The 16208-nt window shown below is 36.6% G+C and overlaps 1 protein-coding gene across 3 annotated transcripts in view; it reads left to right on the plus strand.

The window, feature by feature from the left end:
• LOC133632491 (zinc finger protein OZF-like) overlaps positions 1-11172 on the plus strand; it is a 14606-nt gene extending 3434 nt beyond the window's left edge. The window contains exons 2-4 of one of the 3 annotated variants that reach the window (XM_062024945.1): positions 5741-6100; positions 6265-6627; positions 10782-11172. In XM_062024945.1, the coding sequence (XP_061880929.1) occupies positions 5741-6100; positions 6265-6627; positions 10782-10852 (794 nt within the window). In that variant the 3' untranslated portion in view covers positions 10853-11172. Of the gene's footprint in view, positions 1-5740; positions 6101-6264; positions 8075-10781 lie in introns of those variants that run through there. The other 2 variants (XM_062024942.1, XM_062024943.1) reach the window with 2 other exon arrangements.
• Positions 11173-16208: the final 5036 nt, after the last annotated feature.

The following is a 16208-nucleotide window of genomic DNA, read 5'->3' on the forward strand; positions in this document are numbered from 1 at the left end:
GTACTGTCACCACCTATCACATCACCCCCTGACTTATTTGGAGTTGTTTGCTGTTTTCCTGTGTGTAGTGTTTTAGTTTTTGTCTTGCGCTCCTATTTTGGTGGCTTTTTCTCTTTTTTTGGTATTTTCCTGTAGCAGTTTCATGTCTTCCTTTTGAGCGATATTTCCCGCATCTACTTTGTTTTAGCAATCAGGAATATTTCAGTCGTTTTTATTCTTCTTTGTGGGGACATTGTTAATTGTAATGTCATACATTGTGGACGCCGCCTTTGCTCCACAGTAAGTCTTTGCTGTCGTCCAGCATTCTGTTTTTGTTGACTTTGTAGCCAGTTCAGTTTTAGTTTCGTTCTGCATAGCCTTCCCTAAGCTTCAATGCCTTTTCTTAGGGGCACTCACCTTTTGTTTATTTTTGGTTTAAGCATTAGACACCTTTTTACCTGCACGCTGCCTCCCGCTGTTTCCGACATCTACAAAGCAATTAGTTACCGGCTGCCACCTACTGATATGGAAGAGTATTACACGGTTACTCTGCCGAGCTCTAGACAGCACCGACACGCAACAACGACACATAATTTGCAGACTATAATTACTGGTTTGCAAAAAATATTTTTAACCCAAATAGGTGAAATTAGATCATCTCCCACGGCACACCAGACTGTATCTCACGGCACACTACTGCGGCACAGTGGTTGAAAAGCACTGATCTATGCAACATTTTGACCAAAGAACCACCATTAGCATTCTTACCTAATTACAGTGCATTGATTGATTGATTGAGACTTTTATTAGTAGATTGCACAGTACAGTACAGTACATATTCCGTACAATTGACCACTAAATGGTAACACCCCAATAAGTTTTTCAACTTGTTTAAGTTGGGGTCCACTTAAATTACATTCATGTGAGCCTCTACCTTCAAAATAAAGGGAAAACAGCCTTCAAGGGGAACTGCACTTTTTTAAAATTTTGCCCATCATTCACAATCCTTACTGCATGTGAGACAATAACTTTTTTGTTATGCCTTCTAACTCATAAATTAACTTTAGCAAAAGTCAGCTAACAATAGGGCCAATTGAGGTTGCTCTATTATGCCTATAAAGCACTCCAAAAACCTCTATTAATATTTATATACACGATGTATGTATGTAGTAACAGGCACATTCATATGATGTCATATTTACGTATTTTGCTCATTTTAAGCACATTCATTTCAGACACATCACAACATTCGCCTTTGCCGTTTCCTCGGCAGGGCGTAAAGTTTCTGACGCGTGGTTTTCTTTTGATCAGCTGTTCCTGCATCCCACAATAACAACAGGCTGACGCCCATCCAAAGTATTAAACAAATAACAGAGTTTCTTTCCACTTTTCTTCCTGACAAACACTAACAAGAATAGCAAAAAATAACACACATGACGTTAGCACAAATATTGAGGCGCTAGGACGTTTTTAGTCACATTTACATACGTTCAACACGGTCAAAAAAAGCTATTCGACCTTTCAAAACAAAACATCGTCACATTTACGGCAGTTGTTGACAATTTACGACACTTTACGACACCCAGTCTGAAAACAGCAAACTAATAGAGCACAACGACATTGATAGGAAGTGAAAGACAATATTTTTAAACTATATACCAATAATATAGCAAAATACCAAATATACAGTCATTTAAGCTAATTAAATTTACTTTAAACAAAGCATATGTATAAATACAACATATGTGTAATTATGTCCGAAATGGTTCTAACAAGGCTGTTACCAAATAAAAACTTTTGTCCATTTAAAAAGGACACCTTCATAACAAATGTAATATGTACAATATACACACTGCAAGTATATATATATAATGTAGTAACAGACACCTTCATAACAATATGTAATATGTACAAGATACACACTGCAAGTATATGCATAATGTAGTAACAGACACCTTCATAACAATATGTAATATGTACAAGATACACACTGCAAGTATATATATATATATATATATATATATATATATATATATATATATATATATATATATATATATATATATATATATATATATATATATATATATATATATATATATAATGTAGTAACAGACACCTTCATAACAATATGTAATATGTACAAGATACACACTGCAAGTATATATATATATATATATATATATATATATATATATATATATATATATATATATATATATATATATATATATATATATACACTACTGTTCACAAGTTTGGGGTCACCCAAACAATTTTGTGGAATAGCCTTCATTTCTAAGAACAAGAATAGACTGTCGAGTTTCAGATGAAAGTTATCTTTTTCTGGCCATTTTGAGCGTTTAATTGACCCCACAAATGTGATGCTCCAGAAACTCAATCTGCTCAAAGGAAGGTCAGTTTTGTAGCTTCTGTAACGAGCTAAACTGTTTTCAGATGTGTGAACATGATTGCACAAGGGTTTTCTAATCATCAATTAGCCTTCTGAGCCAAAAAGCAAACACATTGTACCATTAGAACACTGGAGTGATAGTTGCTGGAAATGGGCCTCTATACACCTATGTAGATATTGCACCAAAACCAGACATTTGCAGCTAGAATAGTCATTTACCACATTAGCAATATATAGAGTGTATTTCTTTAAAGTTAAGACTAGTTTAAAGTTATCTTCATTGAAAAGTACAGTGCTTTTCCTTCAAAAATAAGGACATTTCAATGTGACCCCAAACTTTTGAACGGTAGTGTATAATGTAGTAACAGACACCTTCATAACAATATGTAATATTTACAAGACACACACTGCAAGTATATGTATATATATATATATATATATATATATATATATATATATATATATATATATATATATATATATATATATATATATATATATATATATATAATGTAGTAACAGACACTTTCATAACAATATGTAATATGTACTATATGTACCCTATTTTGGTCATTTTAATCATTGATTTCTTCAGCGCATTTATTTCCGTTTCCATAGCAGCGCGCTCCCGACTTGTGGCAACTAAGGTGTATGTGCGTGTTCTAATCATGGCAGACTTGGTAACAAACAACAAAGACGACTATTTTTGGACAAATGAGGATACACATGCTTATGTTTTTGAGTCTGAATATACTGAGGATGGACTGCTGCTTCTAGAAGCCAGCACGAAGGAAGAGTGAGACGTTGGAGAAGACGGGCAAAGTGCTATAAGAAACAAAGTATCATTTTTAATGCCAAAAAAGAACAGCAATAACAAACAATAAAACACAAACTCTATTTAACTTGCTCAAAAAGAAACAAACCTTTTGTGATGATGTGTTAAAAAGCTGCACAATGGTACATTGTTGATTATTAACTCCTGCCATGTTAGATCATTCTTAACATTTTAGCTACCAAAAAGATTGTTTAATTTTATGATAGCCATGCATCAGGTGCCCATTGTTTTGTGTGTGTGATTGACCTTTGTTATTGAGCCTTTCTTCACCGCATTGCAAATTGACGCCGCCTTAAAAAGTACTTGAATTGATTTTGACAATGTTTAGCCGGCGGACTTTGGCTAAAATGAGAGTCGAAGTTATTTCTCACGCGTCTTCGTCTCACACTTGTAAGCTAACAATCTTACCGAATATATAAATAAATAAATAATACTACTACTACTATATAATAATAATAATAAATAAAGTATAAAGAAACCACAGACAGATATTCACATAAAACCACAGACAGCTTCATTCCTGAATGGCAGCCAACAAGCACACAAAAGGCTCATCAACCACCCACATTTCAATCGTGTTTCAATCAGGGTTAATTTGGAGATCGGTTTCTCCAACATATTTTCGAAAGGCACATCACAGTTTTTAAAACTTTGCAGAACAGCCATTCAATGTCAGCCTAATCTTCACCAGTTTGAGAAAATAAATGATTAGTTGAATTCAGCGGTTGTGGCAATTTAACACAAGGAGTCTTCTAGCCAACAAAGTAACAAACGCTACAAGATTCTTTTTGGATTTGTTAAGGGGTAGATGAGTGAGGTGCTACGCCAAATAGTCTACTTGGGATTCGGTTCAATCCTTTCGCCAGAGACCACACTGCAGAAAGTCAGTGTTCAAAAACAAGAAAGAAAAAATACAAAAATTAGGGGTATTTTACTTGAACTGAGGAAAAGTATCTGCCAATAGAACAAGAACATTTGGCTTGTCAAGACTTTCCAAAACAAGTAAAATTAGCTAACCTCAATGAACCAAAAAATACCTTAAAATAAGTATATTCTCACTAATAACAAGTGCACTTTTCTTGATAGAGGAAAAAAAAGAGACCTTTTTTCTCAATATGTTGAAAAATATTCTTAAATGAAGTAAATGCTAGTGCCATTATCTTGACATAATGATATGTGCCCGGCATTACATTTCTTGAAACCAGCAAACTTACATTAAAAACTAGTTTATTTTTCTTAATGGAAAGGCAACAAGGCAACCGCTTGTTACTCTCGGGGTCTCCTAGCCGCTCAGGCAAGTCATATGGTCTAAAAATGCATTTTCCCATCGATAACATGACATCATCGTGCTCTTTCAGTCAATTAGTGCGTGAGGAATATATATATATATATATATATATATATATATATATATATATATATATATATATATATATATATATATATATATATATATATATATATATATATATATATATATATACATATATATATATATATATATACATATATATATATATATATATATATATATATATATATATATATATATATATATATATATATATACATACAGCCCGGCTCCCAGCCAAATTTATTTTTATTGTTATTTTCAATAATTTACCTGAATGTGCATGAACTATTTTTGTTCAAAGTAGTTTGAAATGTCACATGTTAAATGTTTAAATATTAACTGTCAGTTTACTGTACTGTGCCAACTGTACTACTATATGAGTGCGTATTTTTTCTTGTTTCATTGAAAATAAAACCGCAAAGTCCATTTGACTGTCATCTGTTTTAATTATGAGACACAATTGTGTCAAAGTCGTGATTTTTTTTGATCATGCTTGAAATAAGAAATTATTAATTTAAAAAAGTAGTTTTATACTTGTGAGTGTTGATGACACAGCTTTGCAACAGTTGATATTCTAGTTTCAAGCATGTTTTACTCAATATAGGTCATCAAATCTCAGCAACAAGCTGTAATATCTTACTGAGATCATTTAGGACCAAAACACTTAAAACAAGTAAAACACTAACGTAAAATCTGCTTAGTGAGAAGAATTATCTTATCAGACAGAAAATAAGCAAATATCACCCTTATTTGAGATAATTAATCTTACTTAGATTTCAGTTTTTGCAGTGAACTTTATTAGGGTAAATGGGAAAGTTCCTGCGGTGGAAAAGAGACTCTTGAGCGACAGTTGGCCCAAAACATGGCTTATAAAAATGTATAAAACCAAAAATGATTTTCAAAAATAAAATAAAAATTCATATTATATGCGGAGAAAAAGTATTGTGATATATTACCATATCGATTTTCAAATGCACGTTTGTAGTCTCCTAATGTCCATTGAAACAGATGTTTTCTATTTTCTGTGATTTTAGCTCCACTTGTCTTGAGTCTAAGCCACGTCATGTAAACATTGAACACTAGAAGAAAGTGTGTAGCAAGTTCAAAGAGAAACCTCTCATCGATCATGTCTGAGTTCAATTGTGTTTGTGTCCTGCAGACGTCCAGCAGCTGATTGGTCATCCAGAAGAACGTTCCACTCAGTCAGGAAGGAGCTCCACTTTGAAGCAGGAGACTCCACAGCCACCCCACATTAAAAAGGAAGAGGAGGAACTCTGGATCACTCAGGAGGGAGAGTGTCTGCAAGAATCCGATCTCACCAAGTTGCCACTGACTGTTGTCTCTGTGAAGACTGAAGATGATGAAGAGAAACCACAAGTAGACAACCTCTTAGCTCCACTATCAGATAGTGAGGCTGAAGACGAGGTTGAAGAACCTTTAAGCAGCGATACAGACTGTGAAGGTGATATGAGGACTCACTCAGACAACAAACACTCTAAACGCTCTAAAAAGAAGAGAGGTAAAAACATTTGAGCTGCTCAGTTTCTGGTAAAAACTTTACTAAAAAGGGCAACTTGACCGAACACATAATGACATATAGGAGAGTGTGTAAAGAGTTCAAGGAGAAACATCTCATGAATCATGTTTGAGCTGAAGTGTGTTTGTGTTGTTTGTGTCCTGCAGACATCCAGGAGCTAAATGGTCATCCAGAAGAAGAAGTTCTACCTCTGTCAGGGGGGAGCTCCACTTTGAAGCAGGAATCTCCACAGCCACCACACATTAAAAAGGAAGAGGAGGAACTCTGGATCACTCAGGAGGGAGAGTGTCTTCTAGGACCACAGGAGGCTGATCTCACCAAGTTGCCACTGACTGTTGTCTCTGTGAAGACTGATGATGATGAAGAGAAACCACAACTAGACAACCTCTTAGCTCCACTATCAGATAGTGAGGCTGAAGATGAGGTTGAAGTACCTTTGAGCAGCGATACAGACTGTGAAGGTGATATGAGGACTCACACTGACAACAAACACTCTAAAAAGAAGCGAGGTAAAACGTGTTTGAACTGCTCAGTTTGTGGAACAATATATACTAAAAAGAGCTATTTGACCGAACATATGAGAACGCACACAGGAGAAAAACCATTTAACTGTTCAGTTTGCGATAAAAGGTTTTCTAGAAAGAGGCATGTGATTCGTCACATGACAACACATGCAGAAAAACAATGTTGTTGCTTTGTTTGTGATAAAAGATTTTTTTTCAGTCAAAGTTTGACTAGACATATGAGAACACACACCGGAGAAAAACCATTTAATTGTTCAGTCTGTGGTAAAAGCTTTTCTCAAAATAGCCATTTGACTCAACACGCAAGAACACACACAGGAGAAAAACCATTCAATTGTTCAGTTTGCGGTAAAAGTTTTTCTCAAGGCGGCTATTTAAGTGAACACATGAGAACACACACAGGAGAAAAGCTATTTAATTGTTCAGTTTGTGGTAGAAGCTTTACCCAAAAGATTCCTTTGACCAAACACATGAGAACGCACACAGGAGAAAAACCATTTAATTGTTCAGTTTGTGGCAGAAGCTTTTCTCAAAAGAGCAATTTGACTAAACACATGAGAACACACACAGGAGAAAAACCATATAATTGTCCAGATTGCGGTAGAAGCTTTTCTCAAAAGAACACTCTGACTGAACACATGAGAACACACACAGGGGAGAAACCATTCAGTTGTATAGTTTGTGGCAAAAGCTTTACTAAAAAAGTTTGTTTTACCAAACACATGAAAACGCACACAGGAGAAAAAAACACTTGATTGTTCCTTTTCAAGAGAGAAATCTCACTCAAAACATAAAACGCACTAGACATAATCCATTTATTTGATCAATATGTGATCAAAGGTTTTATTTCATTGCAAAGTTAGACCCAACACATAATGAAACCCACTGAAGAAAACCATATAGACTTAGACAAACTTTAATGATCCACAAGGGAAATTGTTCCACACAGTAGCTCAGTTACTAAAGATGGAAAGGATAATGCAGGTGCAAAGTAGACTAAAAATGTACCATAGTAGCAATATACAATATAACATATATGTAATATTTACATATTATATGTTATGATCCGCTGCCCGGATCATATTTCTGTTTACATTTTCTAGTCACTTGTGTTTTTCTGTTAGTCTTGATCTCTTTCTAGTTCCTGTTTAAGCACCTCTGAGTTTGGTTACCATAGTAACTAATTACGTTCACCTGCCGCTGGGGTTCCCGACACGCACCTGTTGGTCGTCATTGACATTATTATTTAAAGCCTGCCTTCTCAGTCAGTCGGTCTTGCATCGTAGTTTGTTTTCACACAACAGTTGACGACTTTTGTTCCTGTTCTGTAACCTTCTAGCTTCCACGCTAAAGGCTCTGTTTAGTGTTTACCTTCTAGCTCCCACGCTAGCTCCTTTTGCTTCTGCTTTAAGTGCTATGAGCACGTTTTTGTTTGTTCAGTATTATTTATTTCTTAAATAAATCATTCTTTACCTGCAAGCTGTGTCCGAAGCCCAATCTGCATCCCTTGGAGAACGAACACCCGCAATCATGCGACCCGGTCGTCACATTATATCTACAGTATATGATATATACTGATATATCATATTATTATATTGTATTATATTTTTATACAATATATAACAATTACCATGTACAATATTACATTATATGTAACAGCTGCAGCATAAAATAGAAAGTAGATCCAACAGAAAATATGCATTATAAACAACTAGAGGTAGCTAAATATAGCTGTTAAGTTTGCGATTAAAAAAGTCCATCGCAATGCAGACACACTAGGACACATCATACACATTGGAGAATAACCCATCAACTGTTTAGTCTGTGGTATGGCACTTATACGTGGTGACCTCCACCCAAACCCAGGACCACCTCCAAATAACTTTACTTCTTCTTTCACACGTATCTGACCTTTTTGTACAACTTGAATCTCATCTCCTCACCACTCTGCGTCTTTTATCTGAAACTTTCCCCGAATAATAAAATAGATGATGCATGTGATCCTTGGTTACTTCTCCTTCAGACCAGACAAACCTGATGACTCCAGCTGGGGGAGCAATTGTAGTCTTCTTTTGAACACCAACAACATGAAGCTATCTGCCTGAAACTACACTTTTCAGGTTCAATTGTGTTCATGTTTTGTGTCTACAGACTCACATAAGACGATGACTCAGTGTGCGATGTAACATCTGAGCATAGTGACTGCAAGAACTCCACTCAAAGTCTGAATGCGTTGTTCTTGGGTCTGAATCCCCATCATTAAGACTGGCCGGGAAGTCAAAAAACAGTCGTTCATGAGTTTGCTATGCTCAGCAATAGGGATGGGAATTGACAATTATTGGAATTGCTTGCTATTTTCTCAAACGAGCCCAGTATTGACTCCTGCGGGCACAAATGATGTCACTAGACAGCGAGAAACCTGGCGCCCGGGCGTCAGAAATGCTCCAAAGTTAGGCTACGTTCTACAAGAAAAGACAACAGTGCTACACACAATTGCAAGATTGCTATTTCCACAAAAGGAGGAAATACGAGCCATATGCAGCTGTGGCTACGAAAGTAGCTTACCACCACCAGGTGTGAATGAATGATGGGTTTTTAACATGTAAAGCGACTTTGGGTACTTAGAAAAGCGCTATATAAATCCCAGGTATTATTATTATATGCAAAAACATTTAAAGACACAGTATACTATAACTGTAAATATTTTTCAACCACCCCAATCTCATCCCAGCAGCAGCAATGTTAGTCACTTGCCGGTTCTGTAACAGCTTCTTCCCTCAGGCCGTAAGACTCTTGAACGCATCATAATTATCCCCTGAACTCCCCCCAAAATGGATTAACTCGCTGGAATAAAAAAGACAATATAACATACATCCATAAACGTGGATGCATATGAAAAAGTGCAATATATTTATCTGTACAATAACCTATTTGTTTATTTATATCTGCACCTTATTGCTTTTTTATCCTGCACTACCATGAGCTAATGCAACGAAATTTCGTTCCTATCTGTACTGTAAAGTTCAAATTTGAATGACAATAAAAAGGAAGTCTAATTCTAAGTTTAAGTCTAAATACAACAGCTACTAACTAACACTGACTGTCATGTTAGCGACATTTTGCCTAATTGTCAAAGCTACCTGTTATATTGAAATAAAAGCCCTCTCATTTGGATGAGCATGACGAGAGACAGATTCTGGCCACGAGTGTCAGCGGGCAGCGACCAGGTTTGTGGTCAAAGGCTTGCACCAGTTTGCCACAGGAGATGCTTCTGATTTTCGACAGGTGAATGTCACATTTGTAGTCAGACAGAAGTTGCATGTTTTGCTCTAACTGGGTTTTCACTTAGTCATTCCCATTAGATATTTTCTTGGGAGATGACAACGTATTTCAACCTCAAGTCCAAAACGTCAAACATGGACAATTTAGGTCAATGTTAATGTAAATGGGAGATTTTTGCGTCATTTCTACATGTTTTATTTTGTTAGATTTTACAGAAGAATATTATTTGTAATATTTATTTTCTTTAAAAAGTCATTTTTTACTATGCTAAGTGCCTCTTCAAGGGGATCTGCACTTCTTTTTTGGGGGAATTTTGCGTATCGTTCACAATCATTATGAAAGACATCACAATGATTAGTTTTTTTTGTTTTTTATGATTATTTCTAAATATTAAATAAATACGATCAAAAGTCAGCTTACAATGGAGCCTATGAGAGTCACTCTATTCTGTCTGTCAAGCCCTTAAAAAAACATCCAGACACCTCCATTAAGGTTTTATATACATGATGTAAGTATATATGTAACGTAGTAACAGGGGCATTTATAATAACATGTAATATTTTTGTATTTTGATCATTTTAACCATACGTGGTGCATTAATTATATAAATGCATCACAACTGTATATTGTACAGTATTTTGTATATAATATATTTGCTTATTATTTTTATTGGATAGTAGTTATTTATTAAAATTCTTAGTTTTATCTTTATTACTTCTTGTGTAATTTATTTTTATCCCATATTTGTTCCCACTACCGCACCTTAAATTGGAGTCCTTAATCTCGTTATATGCAAATATAAAGATAATCAAGTCCATTCTATTCTATTCTAACGTTCACTCTTTTTTTTTTAACAGCATCACTGCAGACTTTAAAAGAGCCAACAAACATACAACATCACCTACTGTACAATGTCTGCTGTCATTAGGATGCCGACTGCTGGGATGTTCATATATTCCCATTTAAATGAAGAATGACTCATAATCTTCACGAAGAAAAGAGGGGTGGAACCAAGCGTCTTTTCGTGTCCTCGCCATTTCCGGGTCTAAATTGGCTGTCAAAGTGTACCAACTTGTCGGAATACGTCCTCATCCTTCTACCGTCCAGGTGAAGAGGCATGATTTATTATCTACAATAAACTTCTAGGGAGCAAGGAAAAGCCTCACCAGTCGATCAAGTCAACATTGTATATATATTTGAATAAAAAACAAACAAAATAAAAATCGTAAGTAAAAAAGAAAAATCTTTTTTTCAAAAGAATCATTATATTCAACCTGGAAAGGAAAATTTGTGTTCAATGCTAAAACAATTTCAATTTTTCAAAATTTAACTCAAAACTGGAGGTTTTTTTTTTTGGAGTTTCAACGTTTATTTTTATAAGTGTTTTACTTTTGTAGCTCAATGTAGGAATGGCTCCTCTGAAGTGGCAGCTGGTTACATCAGCTCTATGCTCCTTTAATGGCTTATATGTCCTTTGCGTTCTGTGATGTTACTGTTTTTTTTACCCTATTTGTGTTGTCTTTTTGTATCTGCCCTGCAACCTCATACAGTAATTTCCCCATTGTGAGATAACTAAAGTCTGTCCTATCCTACGAACGTTTGTCTTGTCTGATGAAGGAAGAGGCAGGCAGAGAATTTAAAGACATGTTTATTGTTCTACAAATTGACTGCAGATGGTCGCTATACTTTGCTTTATTGTGTGTTTTTTCCCCGCTTTTAGCCAATGTATTCACTGGGGGTTTGTTTGTTAGTTAGTGAGTTAGCAACATAGCTCCAAAAGTTTTGAGTGGATTCTGATAAAACTCTCAAGAAATGTCTGAAATGGGATAAGGAACGAGTAATCACTTTTTTGGAATGAGTATTTTTGTAAAAGGGTTTGAGATTGGGCAGTAGATCTACACCAGGAGTGCTTTTCTTGTTTATTCAGTCCGACACTTGTAAAGGTTGCTAACTAAAATAACCATACAGTGAAAATATCTTCCTGTATTTTTATAACATTCATAATGATTAATTTTATGAGTATTAATAATAATTGTGGGCTTTATGACATATTTTTCTGGTTTGCGCACCAGCCCCTGAAAACGTCTGTGCACACGTGCCTGTTGGCGGAAGTTTGTTTTGAACATGTATGCAGTTTCAGTGTGATACATCACGTATTTTACATATTTTATATGACATATAATGTCTGAAAAGGAGTAGGAAGAAGCAAGGCTTATTGAATCCACTTCATAACAATTACTAACTGTTCCTTCCTGTACACTTCCTGTTCTCAATTTGTAACACACTTTACATCAATAATTCTATATACAAAAGTTCTCATTATAAATAAGTCATTTATAATTAACATAATGAGATTAATATTATCTTATTTTCATGATATTAACACGTTTATCACAATTATTCTTCCTTTTATTTTGTAAACACCTTTAGTTTAAACTGGATCATGTTAGCACATTGTTTGATTTATTTGCTTAACCCATTCCATAATTTAATTCCACAGGTTTTGAATGTTGTACGCGCATACAAACGTTATAAGTTAGAATTTTTTTCGAGGTTATATTTCTCCTCTTTTGTTGAGAAGAAGTGTTGTACATTCTTGGGTAGCAGGTGTCAGGTTCAAACACAGATGACATCTATTAAACAGACAAGAAGCAAGGACTTAAACAGAGACAGGATTCAATTTAGCTCATTGAGGAGAAACGTCTGGCCTGTACTCTTGTACGGTCTTCCACCATGCTCTGACGAAAGGATTGCACGCCTCCTCTTTTATTTGGACTTTCCCTGATTCCATGGCAACAGCTGTTTCTAAAGGGAGAGTGGGTCGTAAACAGCTGTTGCCCTCGGTCACAAAACAGTTCAATAAAAAGATGCCTGGTGCTTCCTCTCCGCTTTTTAGATCTCGGGTCAAGACAAGATCTTCCTGTGGATCACAATAGATCAAAGAAACCGACACCTTCATGTCGCTTCCCATCGTACACAGTGGAGTTTTACAAGCCTTTTGCTTTGTAAGATCAAAGACAGCTTTTGTCTCCTCGCCGGGAACTCATGGGAACAGAAAGTTTTGTGATAACTTACATACAATTATTCTGACTGCAGGTTATTCTGACCGACCTCTTTTGGAACACGGTTAGTGAATGAAGTGCACTTTTGTACTTATTTCCCCAGATTTATACCCAATAACTCAGAAGTATTTCTTCCACCTTGTGTTGCATATTTTTCCTATGAGATTTCCTGTTCATTTTACATTCTATTATTACACCCAAAATTGTATTTCTTTCACCCTTTCAACGTCTGCCTGTTTGTATTTGCGTTTGACTTTTGATGTGTATTTCTGGTCTTGTCATCCTCGTCCGGACAAAAGGTTGACACGGCAGTGCGGCTGGATCAAAAGAGACGTCGGAGACGCTTTACTGAACCAAAAGTTGATTTATTACAAGCGAGCGTCATTAAACAGGTCTGCAGTACCTGGAGGAGCTCAGGTCAAAAATGAAGGACTCCTGCCTTGGAGAAGCCAAACCATCAGTTTTATGTTCTTACCCCCTGTCCTTGTGTGTGTGTGCTGGGTCAGGAGTGTGCATCCTGGCCACGGGGGGACCTTTGCATACCAAGGTCCAACTTTATTGCCTTTTCATCCGCGAGAACTAATCCAATCCACACACAAATGTCAGTACTAAAGGGCCCTATGTTATAATGGGCCCCAAGTGAAATACCTACTAGTTAACCTGGTGGTTTCCTTTTTCCAAGATGAATGTAAACATTCACCATATGTAGAATATAATATGAGTTAATTAATTCACTTTACTTTCTCGTCTACTGTTACCAAATGTTATTTATTATTACTGGTTCACCTGCACTGGCTTCCTGTGCACTTAAGATATGACTTTAAGGTTTTACTACTTACGTATGAAATACTTAACGGTCTGACTCCATCCTTTCTTGCCGATTGTATTGAACTCCGGCTTATTAGTGATTCCCAGAGCCCAAAGAAAGTCTGCGGTCTATAGAGCGTTTTCTATTCGGGCTCCAGTACTCTGAAATGCCCTCCCGGTAACAGTTATAGACGCTACCTCAGTAGAAGCATTAAAGTACCATCTTAAAACTAATTTGTATACTCTAGCCTTTAAATAGACCCCCCTTTTTAGACCAGTTGATCTGCCGTTTCTTTTCTGCTCTGCCCTCCTCTCCCTTCTGGAGCGGGCGGAGGGCACAGGTCCGGCGGCCATGGATGAAGTGCTGGCTGTCCAGAGTCGGGACCCGGGGTGGACCGCTCACCTGTGCATCAGTTGGGGACATCTCTGCGCTGCTGACTCGTCTCCGCTTGGGGTGGTCTCCTGCTGGCCCCACTAAGGACTGGACTCTCACTATTATGTTAGATCCGCTATGGACTGGACTCTCACAATTTTATGCTAGACCCACTCGACGTCCATTGCACCGGTCTCCCCTATTTAAAAAAATATATTTATTTTATTTTATTTTATTTTTTTTTTACATAAATAAATACAATCATGTGTGCTTACGGACTGTATCCCTGCAGACTGTATTGATATATATTGATATATAATGTATATATTGTGTTTTTTATGTTGATTTCATAAAAAAAAAAAAAAAAAATTTATTTCTTGTGCGGCCCGGTACCAATCGGTCCGCGGCCCGGTACCGGTCCGCGGCCCAGTGGTTGGGGACCACTGATCTAGAGGGCTTATATAGTGGGAGCATATTAGTGATATACTTGGGCCCTAGACCATGTAGTGATTTATATGTGAGCAGGAGGATTTTGAAATCAATTCTCTGATGTACAGGGAGCCAATGTAAGGATTTAAGAATTGGTGTAATGTGCTCACATTTTTTGGTCTTTGTTAGAACTCTAGCAGCAGCGTTCTGAACAAGCTGTAGCTGCCTGACAGTTTTTTTGGGAAGACTTTAATGTGTTTATTTATTCTGTTATTATTTATATTAACCTTTGTGTGTTCTCTCCTGAAGAAAAACTGCAAATAATATTAACTTTAAGTCCTTTGTAACTTTAAAAATGTAGTTCATTTAAAGACGACACGGATTTGGTCACAGTATTGATCCCTAATAGCGCTGTTGACACATACTCTATATTGCCAAAAGTATTTGGCCACCTGCCTTTACTCCCATATGAACTTGAAGTGCCATCCCATGGAATTGTCCAAAATGTTTTGGTATCCTGGAGCATTCAAAGTTCCTTTCACTGGAACTAAGGGGCCAAGCCCAACTCCTGAAAAACCAACCTCACACCATAATTCCTCCTCCACCAAATTTCACACTCGGCAAAATTCAGTCCGAAATGTAGCGTTCTCCTGGCAACCTCCAAACCCAGACTGGTCCATCAGATTGCCAGATGGAAAAGTGTGACTCATCAGTCCAGAGAAGGCGTCTCCACTGCTCTAGAGTCCAGTGGCGACGTGCTTTACACCACTGCATCCCACGCTTTGCATTGGACTTGGTGATGTATGGCTTAGATGCAGCTGCTCGGCCATGGAAACCCGTTCCATGAAACTCTCTGCGTACTGTACGTGGGCTAATTGGAAGGTCACATGAAGTTTGGAGCCCTGTAGCAACTGACTGTGCAGAAAGTATTTGCACTATGCGCTTCAGCATCCGCTGACCCCTCTCTGTCAGTTTACCTGGCCTACCACTTGGTGGCTGACTTGCTGTTGTTCCCAAACTCTTCACTTTTCTTATAATAAAGTTGGCATTGGAATATTTAGGAGCGAGGAAATTTCACGACTGGATTTGTTGCACAGGTGGCATCCTATGACAGTCCCACGCTGGAAATCACTGAGAGCGGCCCATTCGTTCACAAATGTTTGTAGAAACAGTCTCCATGCCTAAGTGCTTGATTTTATACACCGGGCCAAGTGATTAGGACACCTGATTCTCATCATTTGTGCATATATTTTTAAGAGTTATTTCTTTATTCATAGTCATGTTTAAAGCAGCTAATATTTTCCCATGTGTACTCTTTATGCTTGTATCTTATGTCCGCGAGTAAACTCTGTGCTTTACCTTGAAGGTGTTGGAATGTGGGAGTATGACATACTCCCTTTTTACCTTATCAGTGTTAGAACAAAGAGGCTGTATTCCTTTCTGGGCAGGGTGGGGGCTGTTTTCATATTCATTTTTCATTCATTCATTCATTTTCATGTTTATTTCGAATATGTAGACAAAACAAAAACAACAAATTTTGAAAAAAAAACCAACAAAAAAGCCATTCAAGAATGAATAACAAAAACAATAATAATAATAATAATAATAGTAAT

This window comes from Entelurus aequoreus, linkage group LG17 (genome assembly GCF_033978785.1).
Source record: "Entelurus aequoreus isolate RoL-2023_Sb linkage group LG17, RoL_Eaeq_v1.1, whole genome shotgun sequence".
NCBI classification, from domain to species: domain Eukaryota; kingdom Metazoa; phylum Chordata; class Actinopteri; order Syngnathiformes; family Syngnathidae; genus Entelurus; species Entelurus aequoreus.